The sequence below is a fragment of the Mesoplodon mirus genome (genome assembly GCF_964341445.2).
Source record: "Mesoplodon mirus genome assembly, chromosome: 11".
In the NCBI taxonomy this organism is placed as follows: domain Eukaryota; kingdom Metazoa; phylum Chordata; class Mammalia; order Artiodactyla; family Ziphiidae; genus Mesoplodon; species Mesoplodon mirus.
Window position 1 is genome coordinate 13,797,354 of NC_138987.1, and position 17,957 is coordinate 13,815,310.

The 17,957-nt window shown below is 32.6% G+C and overlaps 1 protein-coding gene across 3 annotated transcripts in view; it reads right to left on the minus strand.

The window, feature by feature from the left end:
• Positions 1-17,957, minus strand: part of CEP290 (centrosomal protein 290) — a gene marked incomplete at its 3' end in the record, with an annotated part of 87,999 nt that overhangs the window by 20,535 nt on the left and 49,507 nt on the right. For all 3 annotated transcript variants that reach the window (XM_082636865.1, XM_082636866.1, XM_082636867.1), the window contains exons 29-42: positions 17,573-17,684; positions 16,509-16,964; positions 15,317-15,481; positions 14,247-14,354; positions 13,893-14,027; positions 12,423-12,689; positions 11,692-11,799; positions 10,843-11,042; positions 8,499-8,712; positions 7,415-7,552; positions 5,268-5,489; positions 4,796-4,918; positions 740-885; positions 240-395 (exon numbers count right to left, since the gene is read on the minus strand). In XM_082636865.1, coding sequence (XP_082492991.1) covers positions 240-395; positions 740-885; positions 4,796-4,918; positions 5,268-5,489; positions 7,415-7,552; positions 8,499-8,712; positions 10,843-11,042; positions 11,692-11,799; positions 12,423-12,689; positions 13,893-14,027; positions 14,247-14,354; positions 15,317-15,481; positions 16,509-16,964; positions 17,573-17,684 — 2,550 coding nt within the window. The remainder of the gene's footprint in view (positions 1-239; positions 396-739; positions 886-4,795; positions 4,919-5,267; positions 5,490-7,414; positions 7,553-8,498; positions 8,713-10,842; positions 11,043-11,691; positions 11,800-12,422; positions 12,690-13,892; positions 14,028-14,246; positions 14,355-15,316; positions 15,482-16,508; positions 16,965-17,572; positions 17,685-17,957) is intronic.

Here is a 17,957-nt window from a genome sequence, read left to right on the forward strand (position 1 = left end):
GGCCTGAACCTATCCAGACTTGCTAAAACAAAAATATATCTGCATTTTCCATACAATTTAACCAAGATCCAGAGTCACAGAATACAATATTCAAAAGTTCAAGAATATAATCCATATTTATGTGGCATAAAAAGAAGCAAGAATATCTCAACTCTCATAGGAAAAGAATCAACAGAACCCAAGCTTAAGATGGCACACATTTATTATATCAGTTTCTACATTTCCATGTATTAGCTTACCTCATATATGATATGTCATTTTCTAGGTCAAGATTTCTCTTTTTTAATTCTTCTAACTCTTTTTCTGACTCCAGTGCTCGCACTTCCATAACATGATCAACAGTCATGCCAGTTGTTTTTAGTTTCCTCTGCAAAGTAAGTTTCTCTTTATCAGCTCTGTGGGATTTAATACAGAATCATGAAAATATACCATTCAGTGTTTGGCTTGTTCAATTTATTAAATTACAGCTTGCTTATTGTAAGGCCAATATATAAAAATTGGATCATTCTGTATTTGCTTATGAGCTAACTTATTTCAAAATTATAGGAAACTACACTTATAAATTGTTAAAATATATTTAATACACATTTTAAAGAAAATAAAAAGTGAACTATAGACAATAAATGATAATTAAAACTAAAAAATTTTTCATATTATCAAGTACACAAAAACTATATAACTTCCACGTCAATTAAAGACTATACATAATTAATTAGGTTTACATTAAATTTCAACTCACTTGGCAAAAAGATCCTTCAAAGTATTCAATTGCTTTGTTAGAATACAGACTTCCCCCTCTTTCTCTTTTAACCTGTTTCGAATTCCCTCTATTTTGGTTTGCCACTTTTTACCTTCTTCCCACCTAATTACTTCTTCTCTGGCACTCTGTAAATAATAACAAAGGAGGAAGAAAATTACCAATACTGTTTTTTAGAATGATCAATTACAATTTACTAGAACAATCGTAAACCAGTACTTCCTAAAGAATACGTAAACAGGTTCATTTTGCTATGTCACTTCTAGAATCTTTAGGCCTGCCAAGCTGTAAGCAAAAATGCCCTTCAGTCTAAGATTCTGTACTCTATAACTTGACAGATAAAATTCTGGGGAACAGTCTGGACTAATGCCAACACTCCTAAAGGAGTCTAATACAAATGGATGATGACTAAAGTAAACTTCCAACAAAGAATGTATATGTATAAATGACCAACCCGATCTTGTCAGCCCATAGCAATCTCCTAGTATCACAACTCCTTCAAATCTTCAATGCACATTATTTCTCTTATTCAACAGATATTTACTTAGCGTGAATCATGCACCAGGTACTACTCTAAGTACTAGGAATAGAAACAATGAATAAACCAGACAAAAAAGGCTTATCTTCATGGGTATTACAGTCTAGTTTATGTTGGTTGGTTGGTTGGCTGGATTAGGGAAGGAAGCAAAATATAGACAAAAAACAAGAAAAAAAGATTTTTGAAGTATGTTAGCTGGTGATAAGTGCAGGAACTAGGACACTTCAGGGCTAGGTGTTGTGGGTTGTTATAATTGAGATAAGGTGTCCAAGGAAAGTCTATGTAATGCAGAACAGTCCCATGCACTGAAGAAATATCAAGTGTCCTACTGAACACTCATATAGTTAAAAATTCTGTTCACAATTGTCTGAGCTAAGACTTTATGTCCTTTCCACCAAGCAATTTTTTAATGGTTTTACTATGTACTGAATTTTCTAGGAATACAGCAGCCTTATAAAAGTAAAGACTACAGACGTAACTTTGCGGAGAACTACAGAAACAACTGTTTACCATTTTGGAAATCAAATTAACAAATGGCAATGCCTTTGTGACATGTGGGGAGCCAACAGGCCACATTTGTATTAGTCTGCATTTGTAGCTCTGAATTCATATCGATGTTTCCTAAAGGTGGAAGCATATGACTACTTCATTATGTTTTCTATGAAGCATTTACATGGTGAATTATGAAAAATATATTAATACGCTTATTATTTTTATAAATTATTTTCCTTTTATGTTTCTCCTTCATATTTCATTTAGGGCATTTACGGTGAAATTTTGAAATTATGCACGTAGGTAGTTTATATTAACTAATAATTTCATTTGGAATAGTAAAGGGGACATTATGAAGCGCTGTATTTACTATAAAAGAGAGTGTTGGGGCTGAAAGGATTAAAAGGATTAAAAGCCAAATTATTTAAAGTCAAATACCCAACTAAGATAAGTAGCCCTACCAAAACGATCTTCTCCCATACTGGCCAATTTTTTACCTTATTTATCTAGTTCAGCTAACATGTATCCTTTAAAAAAATGTAAAAAAGTTCAGTAAGTGTTTGATAGTTATTAACTTCTTTTTTTTCTAAAATACATACAAGGAATTTTGTGTATTTCCAGAAATGTAGGTATTAGTTGAGGGCAAAAGGTATATGTAAACAATTCTGCAGCATGGTGTACTCTGTAGAGATTGGGCAGTTCTATCCCATCTGATATTATTCTCTGAAGTAGGAGTGAAGTAGGGAAACAAGACTGAAGTAATTTAAAAATAAACAGAAAAACAACAAAGGCAAATGTCACCAACGGTCTGATCTCGACTGGGGGAGAAAAGAGGAGAAGAGAGGACGAGAAGTTCTCTTTTTGTATTTTCTGTACCAATAGCTTCTTATCATAAATTTCAGGATAATGTTATTGCATTTTAAAATTTTCATTCATCCAACGAATACTGAACATCTACTACATGACACGGACTGTTCCCGTGGCTGAGGATACAAAAATAAACAAAACCGGCCAAGTTCCTGCCATCAAAGTTAACAGTCCAAAAGATGAACACATGGATAAGTAAATTTCTAGTATGTCAGATAGTAATAAATGCTACAGAGACAAGCAGAGAAGTGTAAGAAACAGGAATGCAAGGACTGGGGGTGGGTTTTGTTATCATATAGATAGGCCTCAAACATTGTTTCTTTTTTAAATTAATTAATTAATTTTTTAATTAATTAATTTATTTTTGGTTGCGTTGGGTCTTCGTTGCTGCGCGCAGGCTTTCTCTAGTTGTGGCGAGCAGGGGCTACTCTTCGTTGCACTGTGTGGGCTTCTCATTGCAGTGGCTTCTCTTGTTGCGGAGCACAGGCTCTAGGTGCGCAGGTTTCAGTAGTTGTGGCACACAGGCTCTAGAGCACAGGCTCAGTAGTTGTGGCGCACAGGCTTAGTTGCTCCGTGGCATGTGGGACCTTCGCGGACCAGGGCTCGAACCTGTGTCCCTGCATTGGCAGGCGGATTCTTTAACCACTGCGCAACCAGGGAAGCCCCTCAAACATTGTTTACAGAGAAAAAGGTGTTGAAGTTTCAATATGAAACCATTTTTTGAGTAAAAAAAAAATTATAAATTAGAAATGACCAGTGCTGTGGAATCTGAAAGAATATTCTCATCAGATTCCTGAATATAGACTGTAATATTATTGTAGCTCTCTGTGTTCTCATTCTTTTTCTAATATCATACCCTGGTATAGACTTGATGGCTTACAAAGACTTTCATATATTATTTCATTTCATATCAAAATAATCTTGAGAAGCTGGAATTACAAATAGTATTATTTCTATTTTAAGGAGAAATAAACTGAAGCACAGAAGTTAGAGGTCCAGGCAAAGGCACAAGGCTACTGAGGTATTCTGATAGGAATCAGGTTAGGAACTAGTACCCAAGGGTTAGACTTATGACCAAGTAGGGAGGCAGCAAAGAAAGCAATCCTGAAGAGTAAGGACATTTTGACCTTGCAGTTTTCACCAGCAAAGCTTCTGACAAGTATGTTGTGGTTCCATGTATATAAATGCAAACATTTAGATCAAAATTATACTGACAATGATAAATTTTCATAAGGAAAATGTTTTTCTAGAATATATCCTACTAAGACATTTTAATCCCATTACCTATTTTCTATTCAATGCCATTAAAGATACTTAATTTTCTTTCATGTTATTGAAATTATCTTATAGATATGAATATTTTCTGGGTAAACGTTACAATAAAAATTCTTCCTAATTATGGCTCCTCCACTGAGATTTTATTCAGGGAGAAACATTACTAGTAACACCAATATTTCCAAGGTCACTTTTGATATTTTCAATGCTACTTATATCTTAAGTCTCCAGTTTATTATTTACAACATATTTTTATGTGGATTTTAGCCAATTTTAGTTTTTCCTTGGGTTATGTCTATCAGTAATTTTTACTACAAAATAGCTTACTAGTTAACTTGTAAGAAAATTTTAAGCTATTTTTCTCACGTTACAGAATCAATTTATGAGTGGGTTGGTTATTGATTATTACTGCAAATATTGAATATACTCCAAGTCACTTTGTTTACCCTGAAATAATAGTCCAGTTCATTGAGGGATTAAAAAGGACACATTTGGGTCAAGATAGCAGAATAAAAATGCCCAGCTTTCTTTCCCAAAGGTCTATATAAACCAATCTATATAAACAATTACATTGAGAAAAGTGATAAATACAGCTGGATATGTATGGTATGAAGGGATTTGGGATGTACTGAACATCAGGAAGATGATATAGTAATTTCTGAATAAGAGTTACATTATTGGTGTCTCTTCAAGTAGACCTGTAAATTCCTAAAGGACAGAAACTTGTCTTAAACTTCTCTATGTTATCCAGTACCATTTATGGTATATGTATCAGGTCCTCAGATCAATGAATTATCTGTTCTTCAATTACATATTTAACTAAGTCTATCACTACCTTAAACATATCAGTACATTTCTTCACGTACCTTTTCTTTCATAGGTTTTATTTCTACCTCATCCACCTTTTTTTCCAGTTGGCTTTCTAGCTTTTTAATTTTCTTTTGGAGTTCTTCAATTAAACTTTGTTTGTTATCTATCAGAGCTTTGCCCTGAAAAATAAGATGTATTTTTACATTTTATAAATAAAAAAGTATCAAACAAAATACATAACAAATACTCCAGTTGTAGAAACTTTCTGAGACTACAGCTAACCATGCTTTCTAAATGACACTATTGATATTTAAGAATAACATGGTCGCTACTTCTGTATTTTAATAAGATATGCTACCCTAAAACTACAAATACAGTAAAGGTCACTGAGAGAATTAGTAACTACATTAATCAAAGTGATTTGAAAGCTAGTTTCAGCAAATATTATAGACAGAGTGAAAAAGTGGGAATAAACTACTACCTGCATATTATAAATCAAAACATTATCACAATTAAATATAAAATTACCTGTAATCCACTGGTTAATCTTTTAATTTGCCTTTTCAGTTCATCATTCTCTTGATCAATTCCATCTTTCTCTCTAAGCATTTTATTATAGGCTTTTTGGTTTTTTTGTAGTTCACTGGTTAAGTCATTCAAATTATCAGTTAGTAAGTTCTCTCTGTTTTTACTTGTTTTAAGAGCTTCTTTAAGTTTTAAATTTTTTTCACATAAATCTTCAACTTGTGACTAATACAAGATAAAGAAAGGTTTAATTCATGCATCTTCAGCAAGTATCAATGATAAAAGCAACAATAATAGAGAAAGTACACCATTAATACTTACTAAGAAGAAAGTTGTAGTCTAAATTTTTAAGCACATACATGCAAAAAAAAAACACCACAAACTACATAAATTTTTCTAGCTTCATTTCAAATGAACCAAGTCTACTTTGAGGGGAAAAAAACCCCAAAACATGAAGAAGCAGTCTAAAGCAATTCATCTTTAACAAACACCTAGAACCAAAATTTTATCAAATAAGCAAATGTTTCATTATGGCTGAATTAATTTATTAGAAAAACAAGTACATATCAACGTACACAGCAATTTCTTTTTTGAACACTGAAGCATAAGAGTAGTATAAAACAAAATCTCTTACTCTAAGTAGTTTCTAATCTACTTTGTAAAGACAAGACATAAAAGGGTAGCTCACAATACTAGACAGTATATATAAGCCACTAAAAAGGAGTTCTTAGCTGTCCCATATAGTAACATTGATGGGAATACTGGTACTTACTATATGTCTTGTTGAATAAATTATTACAGGCCAAAAGGGATTACCAATAGCACTAATAGGAAACTAGTAGTATTATAGCGCAGTTACGAGAAAAACAAACTCTCCTGGAGAGTCAAAAAAGGCTTCAAGAAAAGTGACTGGAAGAATGTAAAGAATTCAGAGAAGAAATTTCAGGCAAAGAGAAAGGTACTGAAGAAGACATCATCAAAGGGCTATACCTATTTATAAATTTGTTACTGAATGGATTTTTACAGTCAACTATGCTAATAATTTTGATAGGCACAAGAGATTTAAAAAATCTGACTAAAATCCAGTCCTTACATGGTTTAATGGCAATGAAGGGGTATATGGTTTAATGGCAATGAAGGGTATATACAAATAAACCAAGAGCAAACAAAAATTACAAACAAAATAAAACATATACAAAGTAGATTCTTCATTTTACTCAAAATATACTATATGAAACTTTATGTAAAGGAATTTGAAAATCATCATTAAATGTATATGTTTTGGAGAAAAAATTTTATACAGTACCAAACTTAACAATTGGGTAAGAAAATAATAAAATACATTGTCAAAAAATAATAAATAACTTCAAGAAAAGGCTTTAAAGTTAGGCAGCTCTGAAGATTAAATGTCAAGGACCACAAGATTTCCATAAACTATTTCAGGGGCTAAAAAGGGAAAGCTAACTAACTCATATTATGAACTTAGCAAAAACTAAATGGAAAATTCTGAAAAGGCAAAAGAAATAAAACAAAAACAAAGGAATCTGTACACCTATCTCACTTATCAATATAGAATTTAAAATCCTAAGAAAAATGTTTCTTAAATTTAATTCTGTTAGGAGAAATAGCTTATAATGGCCTATCCTTTGCTAATCCCCAAGATGATATTCAGTGAGTACAATAAAGATGCTTAGTGTTCAAAACTGTGTGTAGGACTTCCCTGGTGGCGCAGTGGTTAAGAATCCGCCTGCCATTGCAGGGGACACAGGTTCTATCCCTGGTCTGGGAAGATCGCACATGCCACAGAGCAACTAAGCCCGTGCGCCACAACTACTGAAGCCCTCGCGCCTAGAGCCCATGCTCCACAACAAGAGAAGCCACCGCAATGAGACGTCTGCGTACTGCAACGAAGAGTGGCCCCCGCTCGCCGCAACTAGAGAAAGCCTGCACGCAACAATAAAGACCCAAGCAGCCAAAAATAAATAAATTTATTAAAAAAAACCCAACTGTGTGGACATGTGTATATCTACCAATAATTCATTAGAATAAATTTCCTATTCATTATTAAAATTACTATATATCCAAGTGGATTCTCTTCCAATGGGAATTAGCAGGAATTCTGTTATATTAACGCACATGTTGATACTCACCTTTAGCTCTTTAGTATGTCGATCAACAATCTGTTGAACATTGAGATTTGCCTCTTTCTGAGAGGTCGTGGAAATAATACGTTCTTCAGCTGCTGCTGTCATTTCTGCCCGAAGTTCCAAAAGTGCCCGACTAAGGGCCTAAAAGTTACAACATACATAATTTTTTTGAAAAATTGGTATTTTATATAAGCAATACAAAATATACATAAGCTTTATTACTTTAAACTGTTTTCCTAAAATACCATGTGTTTAATCAAACAGAATTCACAACCCAACTTTTTCAAATGAATTTCCTTTAGTAAGTGAATTCAATTCTCTCCAAACTGAGTGTGAGAATTCAAAATCTTGATAATAATAATTTTGAGAACCCAGCATCAAATCAAGCAATCTGTACTACAAAACACAGGCATGCTTTGTTTTCAAACTTCCAAGTTGAAATATTTATTTAAATTACTCACTTAGTACATACTTCCATGTGAAATTAATTGAATGTAAGCAGACAAGGAAAGTTACAAGATTAGAAGACTTAAAATTTGCCAATAAATTTCATGAGCTGACATAGAAAAACAGCAGCACCTTCTAAAACAGTTAAGTTTATAAAATCTGAGATAAATAAAAAAACTAATAAATCTGTTAATCCACTGACCAACTCCTTTTCATAACACTATCTCTGCGATCTCCTTCTTTAATCTTTCCCCCTCTTATCCTAACTCCCTCTTAATCCCCAAAGTTACTTAAAATTTTTCGATTATTCAAATTGTTCAAAATAGCCTCAGTAACATACAATCCTAATAGGTAAGGAGAGAAAATAAATAATGTAATGAAGATTTCCCTTTATTTCCTACAGGTAACCCACAAATCAGGTTGAAAACATAAAAAGATAAGTTAGACTATATCTGAACTTAAAAACAACACCAATCTATAAAGCTATTTAAAAGAATTATAAAGACCCAACCCGGCTCAAGATAAGGCTTATACTTTTTATTATGAGAGAGATACATGCTATCATCTTCTACAAATCTTCTGTAAAAGCAATCTACCACGTGTTTTTCTTAAATATTGATAATTTTCTATTGTTACTTACTTTTTGTTGTTTCTCTTTCAAGGCTAATTGGCTCTTCAGCCTTTCTACTAGATTCCTCATTGTAGTTGTTGGAGCTCTTGAATTTGCTTCTTTTTGAGCCTGAAGTTCAGATTTTAAACTCTGCGACTCCTTTTGTGACTGGGCCAGAAGACACCTCAAATCCTCTACTTGTGCTTTTATTTGTTTCACTTCATCTGCATGATTTTCTTGGAGCCTAATATAAAGCAAACATATGTACTTAATAGAGTAGTTGCTGCAATTAACAATTTGATTGACACAAATTTTACAAAGAACAAATGTTTGGTCCTCAGCATACTTAAAATCTAAGATTTGATCCAAATCCAAAAGATGAACAATTCTTTATTCTACTTAACTACTCTTAAACTTAACATAAAATAGAGTTTTTTCTTCCAGTTTCTACTATTTTTTGCAGCAATTGCATCAAGTAATTTGTGGCTCTAGATGAAATAATATAGAGAATGAACAAAATAACACTTTAGATATTATGGCTCCTGCGAGATGTGACTGCTTCCTTGGTATCAGGGATTTCTCAACCATGGCACTATTGACATTTTTGACTGGATAATTCTTTATTGGGGCGGGGGTTACTGTCCTATGCATTTTAAAACATATTTAGCAGCATTCCTTGCCTCTACCAACCAGATGCCAGTAGTACATCCTAGTTGTTCATCAAAAATGTCTACAGACAATAACAAATGTCCCTGGAGCGGGGAGAGGAGAGCAAAATTACTTCCGCTTGAGAACCACTGCCCTATAACGACATGTTACAAAGACAAAATATAAACCTTCACAGAAATCACATGTATTATGGTTCTAAAGTCACTAGTATTGTATCTATAACTCTATCTATAGCTGTATACTATATAGAAGTAGATACTATCAAAAGAGTTAATTCAATTAATCCTACTGCTCATTCAGTATTAATTAGCCTTATAAACTGAATTATATCCAGTTCACTGTGCTTATATAGACACTGCATTAATAAGGTCACCAATATGGAGATTCAAATGATTAAACTTTGATCAGTGAGAGGAAGGTCTGTTAAACCACGAACAGGTATTAAACACTCTGAGACTTGTTGCTTATAGCAAAAACTTGTCACTTTAAATAATCATCAAATTGTAAAAATACAAGGTTTCACTAAAAAAATGACAAAGAACTATAATTTCTTAAGACGCATTAAAATATGTATGCCAATGTGCACACAGAGAATAGAAGTATAATTTTAGGCTAAAATGACATGGTAAGGTACAAAACAACAACTTCAAGTATTTCATGTGGCAAAAAATTATATATACAAGGTAATGCCAAAAAATGATTATTTTCTACATCCAGGAATTAGATTCAGAAATGCAAGAAATTTTATGCTCTGAAATATGACAGAAACTTACTATATCAAAAATAGCATCTCATGTATAAAATTTAACAGAATGGGGAAAATTAGATTGAAAATATACCATATGCTATTGCTAATTCTCTTTTCTCTTAGAGAATAACTTACTTAAAGTAGCAGCTTCTTAAGCACAAATAGTGTTAGTTTTGTCAGAAGCATCTTGGATAAATGAAAAAAGAACCAAAGGTTCTAATAAGGGCTTCAGAGATGGAATGGAATTATAAGTCAAGTAGTTAACTTTCTTATTTTTTTCAGATAAGAAACGGAGCCTCAGAGAGATAGTTCTACAATGATTACAAAATACCTAAATATAAACCTATTTTAGTTTTAAAATACACATTCTGATAAATGGTTGAACAATGTTTAGAATCTCTAATATAGAGAATGCTGTGAGTCCTCTACTGTCACTGTGGTTAATAAAAAAGATTGGTTAATTTTTCATTCAACAAATATTTGAGCCTTTACTGTATGCCAGAAACTGTTATAGATATGTAAATAAAAGTTTTATGTTTATATGTTACTTTACAATTTTCAAATTACTTCCACATACATCATCATTTGGCCTTTATACAACCACCTTGAAAGAGCCAGGGTAAGTACTGTCATTTCACCTTTTAGATAATAAAATGGAAATTTTAAAAGGTTAAAGATGAGATTCTATACAAGAATCTGAGTTGGCTCTTGAGTCAGACTGACTAGATTCAAATCGTGGCTTTCCCATCTTCTCCTAGGCATGTTACTGAGGCTTCCTGTAGCCTAGTTTCCTAACTGCAAAATGGAGTGAATATCCTATGCCACAAGTAGTACTGCGTATAAAATGAGATAATATATTCAACATTTTTAGAACAGTGCATGACATAACAAATGCTTACATTTATCTTTATTATATCATTATTCCCATTTGCCAATATCTACATTTCTAAGACTTACCGTAATTTGATATTTTCAAACTCTTTGACCTTTAATTCAGTGACTTCTCTTTGTCTCTCTAAATCCTGAGATACTTTTTTTAGTTTGATCACAAGTGAGGAGAGAGAGTCATCTTGTTCTGCTACTCTCTGTTCCATCTCAGCCAAATGAGTAAAATGCTTGTTGGTAGGAACTGGAGTAGGAGACTGTTTTATTAAATCCTATGAAATATGGTTGGTTATATTAGCCATGAGCAGGTACAATGCAATGCCATACTTACTCCATAATTTTAACTTGGTTCCTTAAATGATCAAAATATAATATCAAATCTAAAATGTAATGATTTAATAAGTAATGAAGGCTTAAAGAAGATAGGAAATATAGATCTTATTCTTTGTATTCCCAGTATATGGCAAAGTGCCTACATGTAGTGGAGGATCAATAAATAAATGTTGATTGAATTAATGAGTTAAGGCTTGAGGAAGCTAAGGTTTGCTTAAGGTCATTTCGCACATATAGAATACAATGATCAAAAGGAGGCAAGAATGAACTGAATTCAGAACATGCAAAGCAGTTAGACACAGGTAAACTTAATGTGCAGATTTGAAAAGAAAGACTGAGGTCAGATCATGGAAGGCTTTGAGTACGTGGCTAAGAAACATAAACATGATTTTGTAGGCAGCAGTAAGCTACTAACAAATGTCAGTCTAGGGAAAAACATGATTAGAGCTGTGTCTTCAGATTATTCTGACCAAAAAAAAAAAAAAAGGTAGGATGGCTTCTAGTCCAAAAAAAAAAAGGAGAGCTAAATTTTCAATTGCATGGTCTCAAAAATCAATAAAGAATAGAACAAAGTTCTTAGAATCTTACCCAAGTTGTTTCTTTGAATTTACTGAGTGAACTATCAGCCTGTAGTTCTAATTTATGATGAAGAATATGAAGTTCCTCTTCATGTTTCTTAACAATTTCTCTTTGTTCCTGTTTTATAAGAAATCAAAACTATATCTTATATTATGATTCAAATAAATTCACATTCTAAAGGTCTTAAATATTTTCTTATCTTTACCTTCTAAAATCCTTATGAGATAGGGAAGGAACAACATCTGCATGTATATATTTATACCTGTATACATTTCCCCTAGCACATGTTCAAACTGACAAGCCCAGCCTTAGAGCATAATTTATTCTTAATATTAGAATAATATGTATCCATCAGCTTCTAACTTGTTTCTAGCAAATTTTTAAATGTCAGATTTTTTTCCCCTCCAAGTTCTAGCAAATTTGATTTCCACTGATACCTGTGTGACAGATTTCATTCTAACTTACTGCCTCAGTCTTCACCTCTTAACTCAAAGCATATTTTTCAAAATCACACAGTTTCACCATGAAAGCCTAATTTAGCAATTTAGTCACTACGGTCCATAACACAAGTGCCAGTTTTACTGACAGATCTGTAATCCAATCACGTGAAAGTAACAATACCTGAATAGAATCATTTGAAAACAAGAAATGAAATACCACTTCAGGGCAGAACAGTATTTGGCATTTGTCTAAAGAACATCATAATAAATAAAAGAGCATAACATAATATAATAAAATACCTCTCTGGCTTTTTCTAGAAGATGTTGATACTTCTTTAACACTTCTTCCTTTTGATTTAACCTTGCTTGCATGTTTGCAATGGTCTGACGAGCAAGTTTCAATGTGTGATGAGATTTTGGTTCCACCTCCTTTCTTCCTAGCTCAGCTATAAGCTTTTCTCGTTCTGCAGTGGCAGGCAATCGAAGCCTCAGTTCATTAATTACTTTGTCTCTTGACAGAATATTTTCCTCTGCTAACCGTAAAGCAGATTCTTTTTTTTTTAGCTTCTGCAATGATCAAATCAGAAAAAAATACATTTTTCTTTTAAAAATGCTTCATCTGAATTTTAGTCAGATTGGCTATAAGCAAGGAAAGGAGTTTCATTTTATTTTTCACATCATACTTGTAATAGCCAAATGATAATAAGGTTAATCGACTGTATCTCTATGTGACAGCAGTTATCTACATGTATATTTTACTTATCTGTAAGATTATCACATGTGTTAGAAACTTCACTGTTATGATGAAAATGAAATTTACTTACAGTACTTTATTTAGGTCTTATAGATTTAGAACTAGAAATGTGTGGTGGTGATAGATTTAGAAAGAAAATGTAATAAACCATTCCTTTTATTTTGGTCCACTGACTATTAGAGCACTAGAATAATCTATAAAGTCAACAAAGTATAAAAATTGAAATTTTAGTGGCCTGAGTCAATGGGTCACTATTATAAAATCTGCAGCTTATCAAAACAAAACAGAAGAAAGTGTGTTCTCCTCAACAGAATTAAGGCAGATATTTAAAATCTAGCAACTCAGCGGCAATACACATAAACAACAAATTTACAATTACAGAAGACAATCTAAGTTTCCTCCGTTGGTTTAAAAGTGCACAATTTAAAAAGTTATTTTAAATGTATTTACAGTTAATATGATTTTCATTTTAGTTGACATCTAAACATACTCGGTTTATACTATTTTCTGTAGAATTTAATAAAGACAGATCTAATCATCTATTAACCAAATTTAAGACCTAGATTAAAGTAAGAAATAATTTCTAATTTACCTTCAAACCCTTTAACTATCTACAAAAAGGAATAAACTGAAAATTGATTCAGAGTATAAAACATGCACTTCAAAATAAAACATAAAAATAAACAAGGATGAAAACAATTCTTGATCATAGAGGGGAAGGAAATACATTGTTCAAAAAGCTACAGTCAAATGCTCTTTTTGCTTCCTTTCACGCTAGCAACTGAAGAACATGCCCCAAAGTGGCAAATAATGATTAAAAGGAGAGTAATTTCAAATTAGCCATATCTGCTGTTCTTTATCAGCTACCAGAAACATTATAGGAGAATAAAAAAGGAGAGCAGAATAAGCAACAGATTCATCCTTTTATGCTTCATCCTCATTTAAAAATATTACTTAGAAAATGCCACAAGCATACCTAATAATGCACTAATCAAAATGCAAATTCTTCTAATTACCTCTTCTAGTGATTTGCACGTTGCCTGTGTTTCTAGGATTATTCGAATATTCTCCTTAATTTTTCTTAGAGCAATCTCAAGTTGATTTGGAAGGGGCAAACTAGGGTCTGGCATTGATCCTGTAGCCTCTTCAAACTATTGAGAAATAGAATTTTAAAAAAAAAGCAGTTGCAGCATTGAGAAGAACAATATTAATTTTTACAACTATATGACATGACATGGTTAAACTCCACATACATTTGAAACATAAAAAGATACCATCAATTAAAATTCCATCCAACTTTAGAAAATATTTCTATTTGTTAACATTATAGGCCGTGCTACAGAGTAGCAAACAAGACTAATCATTCATACCTTCTGTGCTGCATTTAGTATTTCATTTTGCTGATGGTCAAAAACATCTAGTTGACGTTCTAGCTCAACTTCTCTCTGATCCCAGGCCATTTGTCTTTCTTCGTGAAACTGAAAAAGACAGTTTGGATCAGACACACACAGAGATACTCACCAGGAATTTTTACACACATTTTTCATATTTAATCCTCACAACAACCCTTTGAGGTCACTATTATTTTCATTTTATGGAAAAAGGAAGTAAATTCAGAGATGAAGTCATTTGCCTAAGATCACAGAGACAGGCAGATGTGGAGTCAGGATTTCAATCCATCCATGTACCCATCCATCCATTCATCCAAAACACGTTTAATGACATTCTGTGTGGCAAGCACTACTCAAGACAATGAGAACACAGCAGTGAACAAAACCAAGTACCTTTCACTACAGAACTTATACACTAGTGAGGGGGAGATAGTCAATAAACAAGTAAGTATGTAATATGTCAGAGGGTGATGAGTGCTATGGAGTAAAATGAAACTAGGTAATCCCTATTCAGGGAATCTTGATGATAAGATTTACTGTTGTAGACTGAGTGGCTAGTGAAGGCCTCACTGATAAGGTAAGACATTTGAGCTAAGACCAGAAGGCAATGAAAGCATTATCAATACTGGTATCTGGGGTAAGAACAATCTAAGCAGAAGGAACAACAGAATTTCTGAAGCAAGCAAGCATGTGCTTAGTGAATATCATCTGCCTCCAAAGCTTTTGTGCTTTATTCTACACCAAGCTGCCTTCTCCTATTCCATCAGTGACAGCCAGTAGAAACTTGTAACTGTGAAAAGTCAAATAACTAATATTGAAATAAAAATTAACTTACCAAATAAGTTTGCTTATGAATTATTCCTTTTAAGACTATTAATGCAACTAAATAAATATGTATTTTTAGAATAGTTTAAAAAATAAGAAACAGAATATTTTATAACAATAATAATGGGAGCTACACTCAATTAGGAAAATAATGTAGTCACCCATGCAATGTTGTTATGTTAAAAATCTTAGCAACAAATACGAAAGTAAATATAAAATGAAACCTTATTCTGCTGCACAATATCTTCCTCCAGACTACTGATTGTATGCTCATATTCAGAAATTATATTATTCAAATATTTTATTTCTTCTTTATCTTTGACTAATTCTCGACTGAGTTTAAGCTCTTGAAGACGGAGTTCTTCTATCTTCGTATGCCAAATGATTACCTGAAGATTTACAAATTATACATACAAATGTAAATACTGTATAAACAAATATTTCTCCACTGATCTTAATGATTTTAATTCAAATTAATGGAAATTCTATAACAAAATAAGATATAAAATTATCCTTGGTTGTTCCACAAGGAAAAGTTTATTTAGAATTTCCAGACTTTTCTAATATGTGGGATCTTAACATAAAACATTTTTCAAATGATGTTGGAATGGATATCACTAACATTCACTTTCATTTATTCATTTACTTTCATATATTTACTGAGTCCTTAGTGTATGTATGTAATTGCAACATTCATTTTACTTTCATAAATAAAAATCCTAAATGTTTCTAGCCTAGAGAATAAAATTTAATTTCAAAATAATTATTTTTCATTTAATTCCTTCCAAATGAGGGCAAAAACAAAATTATATTAAAAAATAAATGTGGGCCTACTACTTGTAAATAATTTTAAACATAATAATTATGAAGAGTAGAATTCAACTAACCACTATAATGTTCAAGAATAATTATAATTAGTATTTAATTAATATATAAACTTTCCTAGAGTGTTTAAAATTCTTTGATATTATACAATCTAAGCATTTTTATTGAAACCATGGCTTAGAGGAGTCTCATTTTATTTATAAAAAGATATCCAGGGGCTTCCCTGGTGGCGCAGTGGTTGAGAGTCCGCCTGCCGATGCAGGGGACATGGGTTCATGCCCTGGCCCGGGAGGATCCCACATGCCGCGGAGCGGCTGGGCCCGTGAGCCATGGCCGCTGAGCCTGCGCGTCCGGAGCCTGTGTTCCACAACGGGAGAGGCCACAACAGTGAGAGGCCCGCGTAACGCAAAAAAAAAAAAAAAAAAAAAAAAGATATCCAAATAGCCCAAGCTCCTAATTTATAAAACCTGAATTAATAAATTATACATGGAATTTTGTTCATATATTAAGCATTATTCACACAGGCACATATTAACTCAAAGTTATTACGTAACTCTTTTGAAAATAATGAACTTAAAATCAATGTTTTACCTTTTGGGCTCCCCTGGCATCCTTTAAAGTGCTTATTAACTCTTCCAGCCCCTTTAACTTTAATTCCATCTCCAGTGTTTTGTTCTTCATATTTCTATGTTCTTGTTGAGAATTTTTCATTTCTTGCATTATCTTCAGTTTGTCGTTTTGTAACTGAATCATTGTTTTGGAGAACGTTTCCTGCTGTGCCAAGGGTAAAGCTCCACTAAATTGCCGTCGTAGAGACTGAATTGTTTGGCGCAGATGTGTTGCTCTGTTTCTCCCCTCCAAACGGGCAGAATAGAGAGCTTGTTCTTTTTCATCAAGTTTCTGCTCTAAGCGCAAATTATGAGCCTCCATCTTCTGCAGCTTAGACGTAACGGACTCCAACTTACCAAGAGCAGTAGCCTCACTAACTTGAAGAGAGACAAGGTGTTGGTGCAGCTTGGCAATTAGTGCCTTTTCATCAGACTGTGCCTAATATAAAAAATATATGTTTGTAGGAAGTTTCAAGTTTTCCCAATGAAACTTATCACGGATTTAAAATCACAATTTACTAAATAAAATTTAAAACAGGGTGCTACATGAGATTCTACAAAAATCTAACAGTGCTTTAATTGCAAAAGAAGTGTAGAAACCTAGAATCAAACTTATTTAAAATCTAAGTCTGGCATCTAACAGTTGGAATATTACTGTTTTTTTGAAAACTTCCATATATTAATAACAGTATTGATAATAATACTAATGCAGACAATGTGGGGTTTTTTAATCCTAAAAAAACTTATAATGTGAGAATATATGAAAAACTATATGTAAATACAAGAGAAAATATTGTTATGAAAGACATGTTTCTCCTCACTGTCTGGACTTTGATCAGCAGCCAGCACAATGCATCTGTAAGCATTTAAATGCTTTTCTGTGTTATGAACAGCATTTCAAATTAACAAGTTTTTCTAATCAACTAACAAAAATAGGAGCCTCTATCTGATATATCCTCTGATTAAAACTACAAAATCATCCCAATATCTAATGTAAATTTAGGAAAAAGAAAAGAATCTATATAGAAGAGTTAATACTGCACATACCTGATAGTCTAACAGCTGCATTCTGATGGACTCTACTTCCTTATCCCTGGACTGTTGTTGCGCATTCAAAATTTCAACTTGCCTTTTGGCAATGTCAGAAATCTCTTTTAGTCTAGGAAGTGATAAGATACTTCAGATACAATTGGGTACATTTTCTAAATAAATAAATACTAAAATTTCAAATTTCTAGACCAACATCTCTTCTCTGTATGAAATACTAAAGTTTCCTGAACTGTTTCATGAAACATAATTCCATGAGGAGTTAACAAATGTTCTGTAAAAAATACTCCATTCCCAACATTCCTCTCCCTTGAAGACTCATATACATATCATATCAAATGCTCTGAGAAGTTCCAGAGTAAAAACTTATTTCAACCTATACATA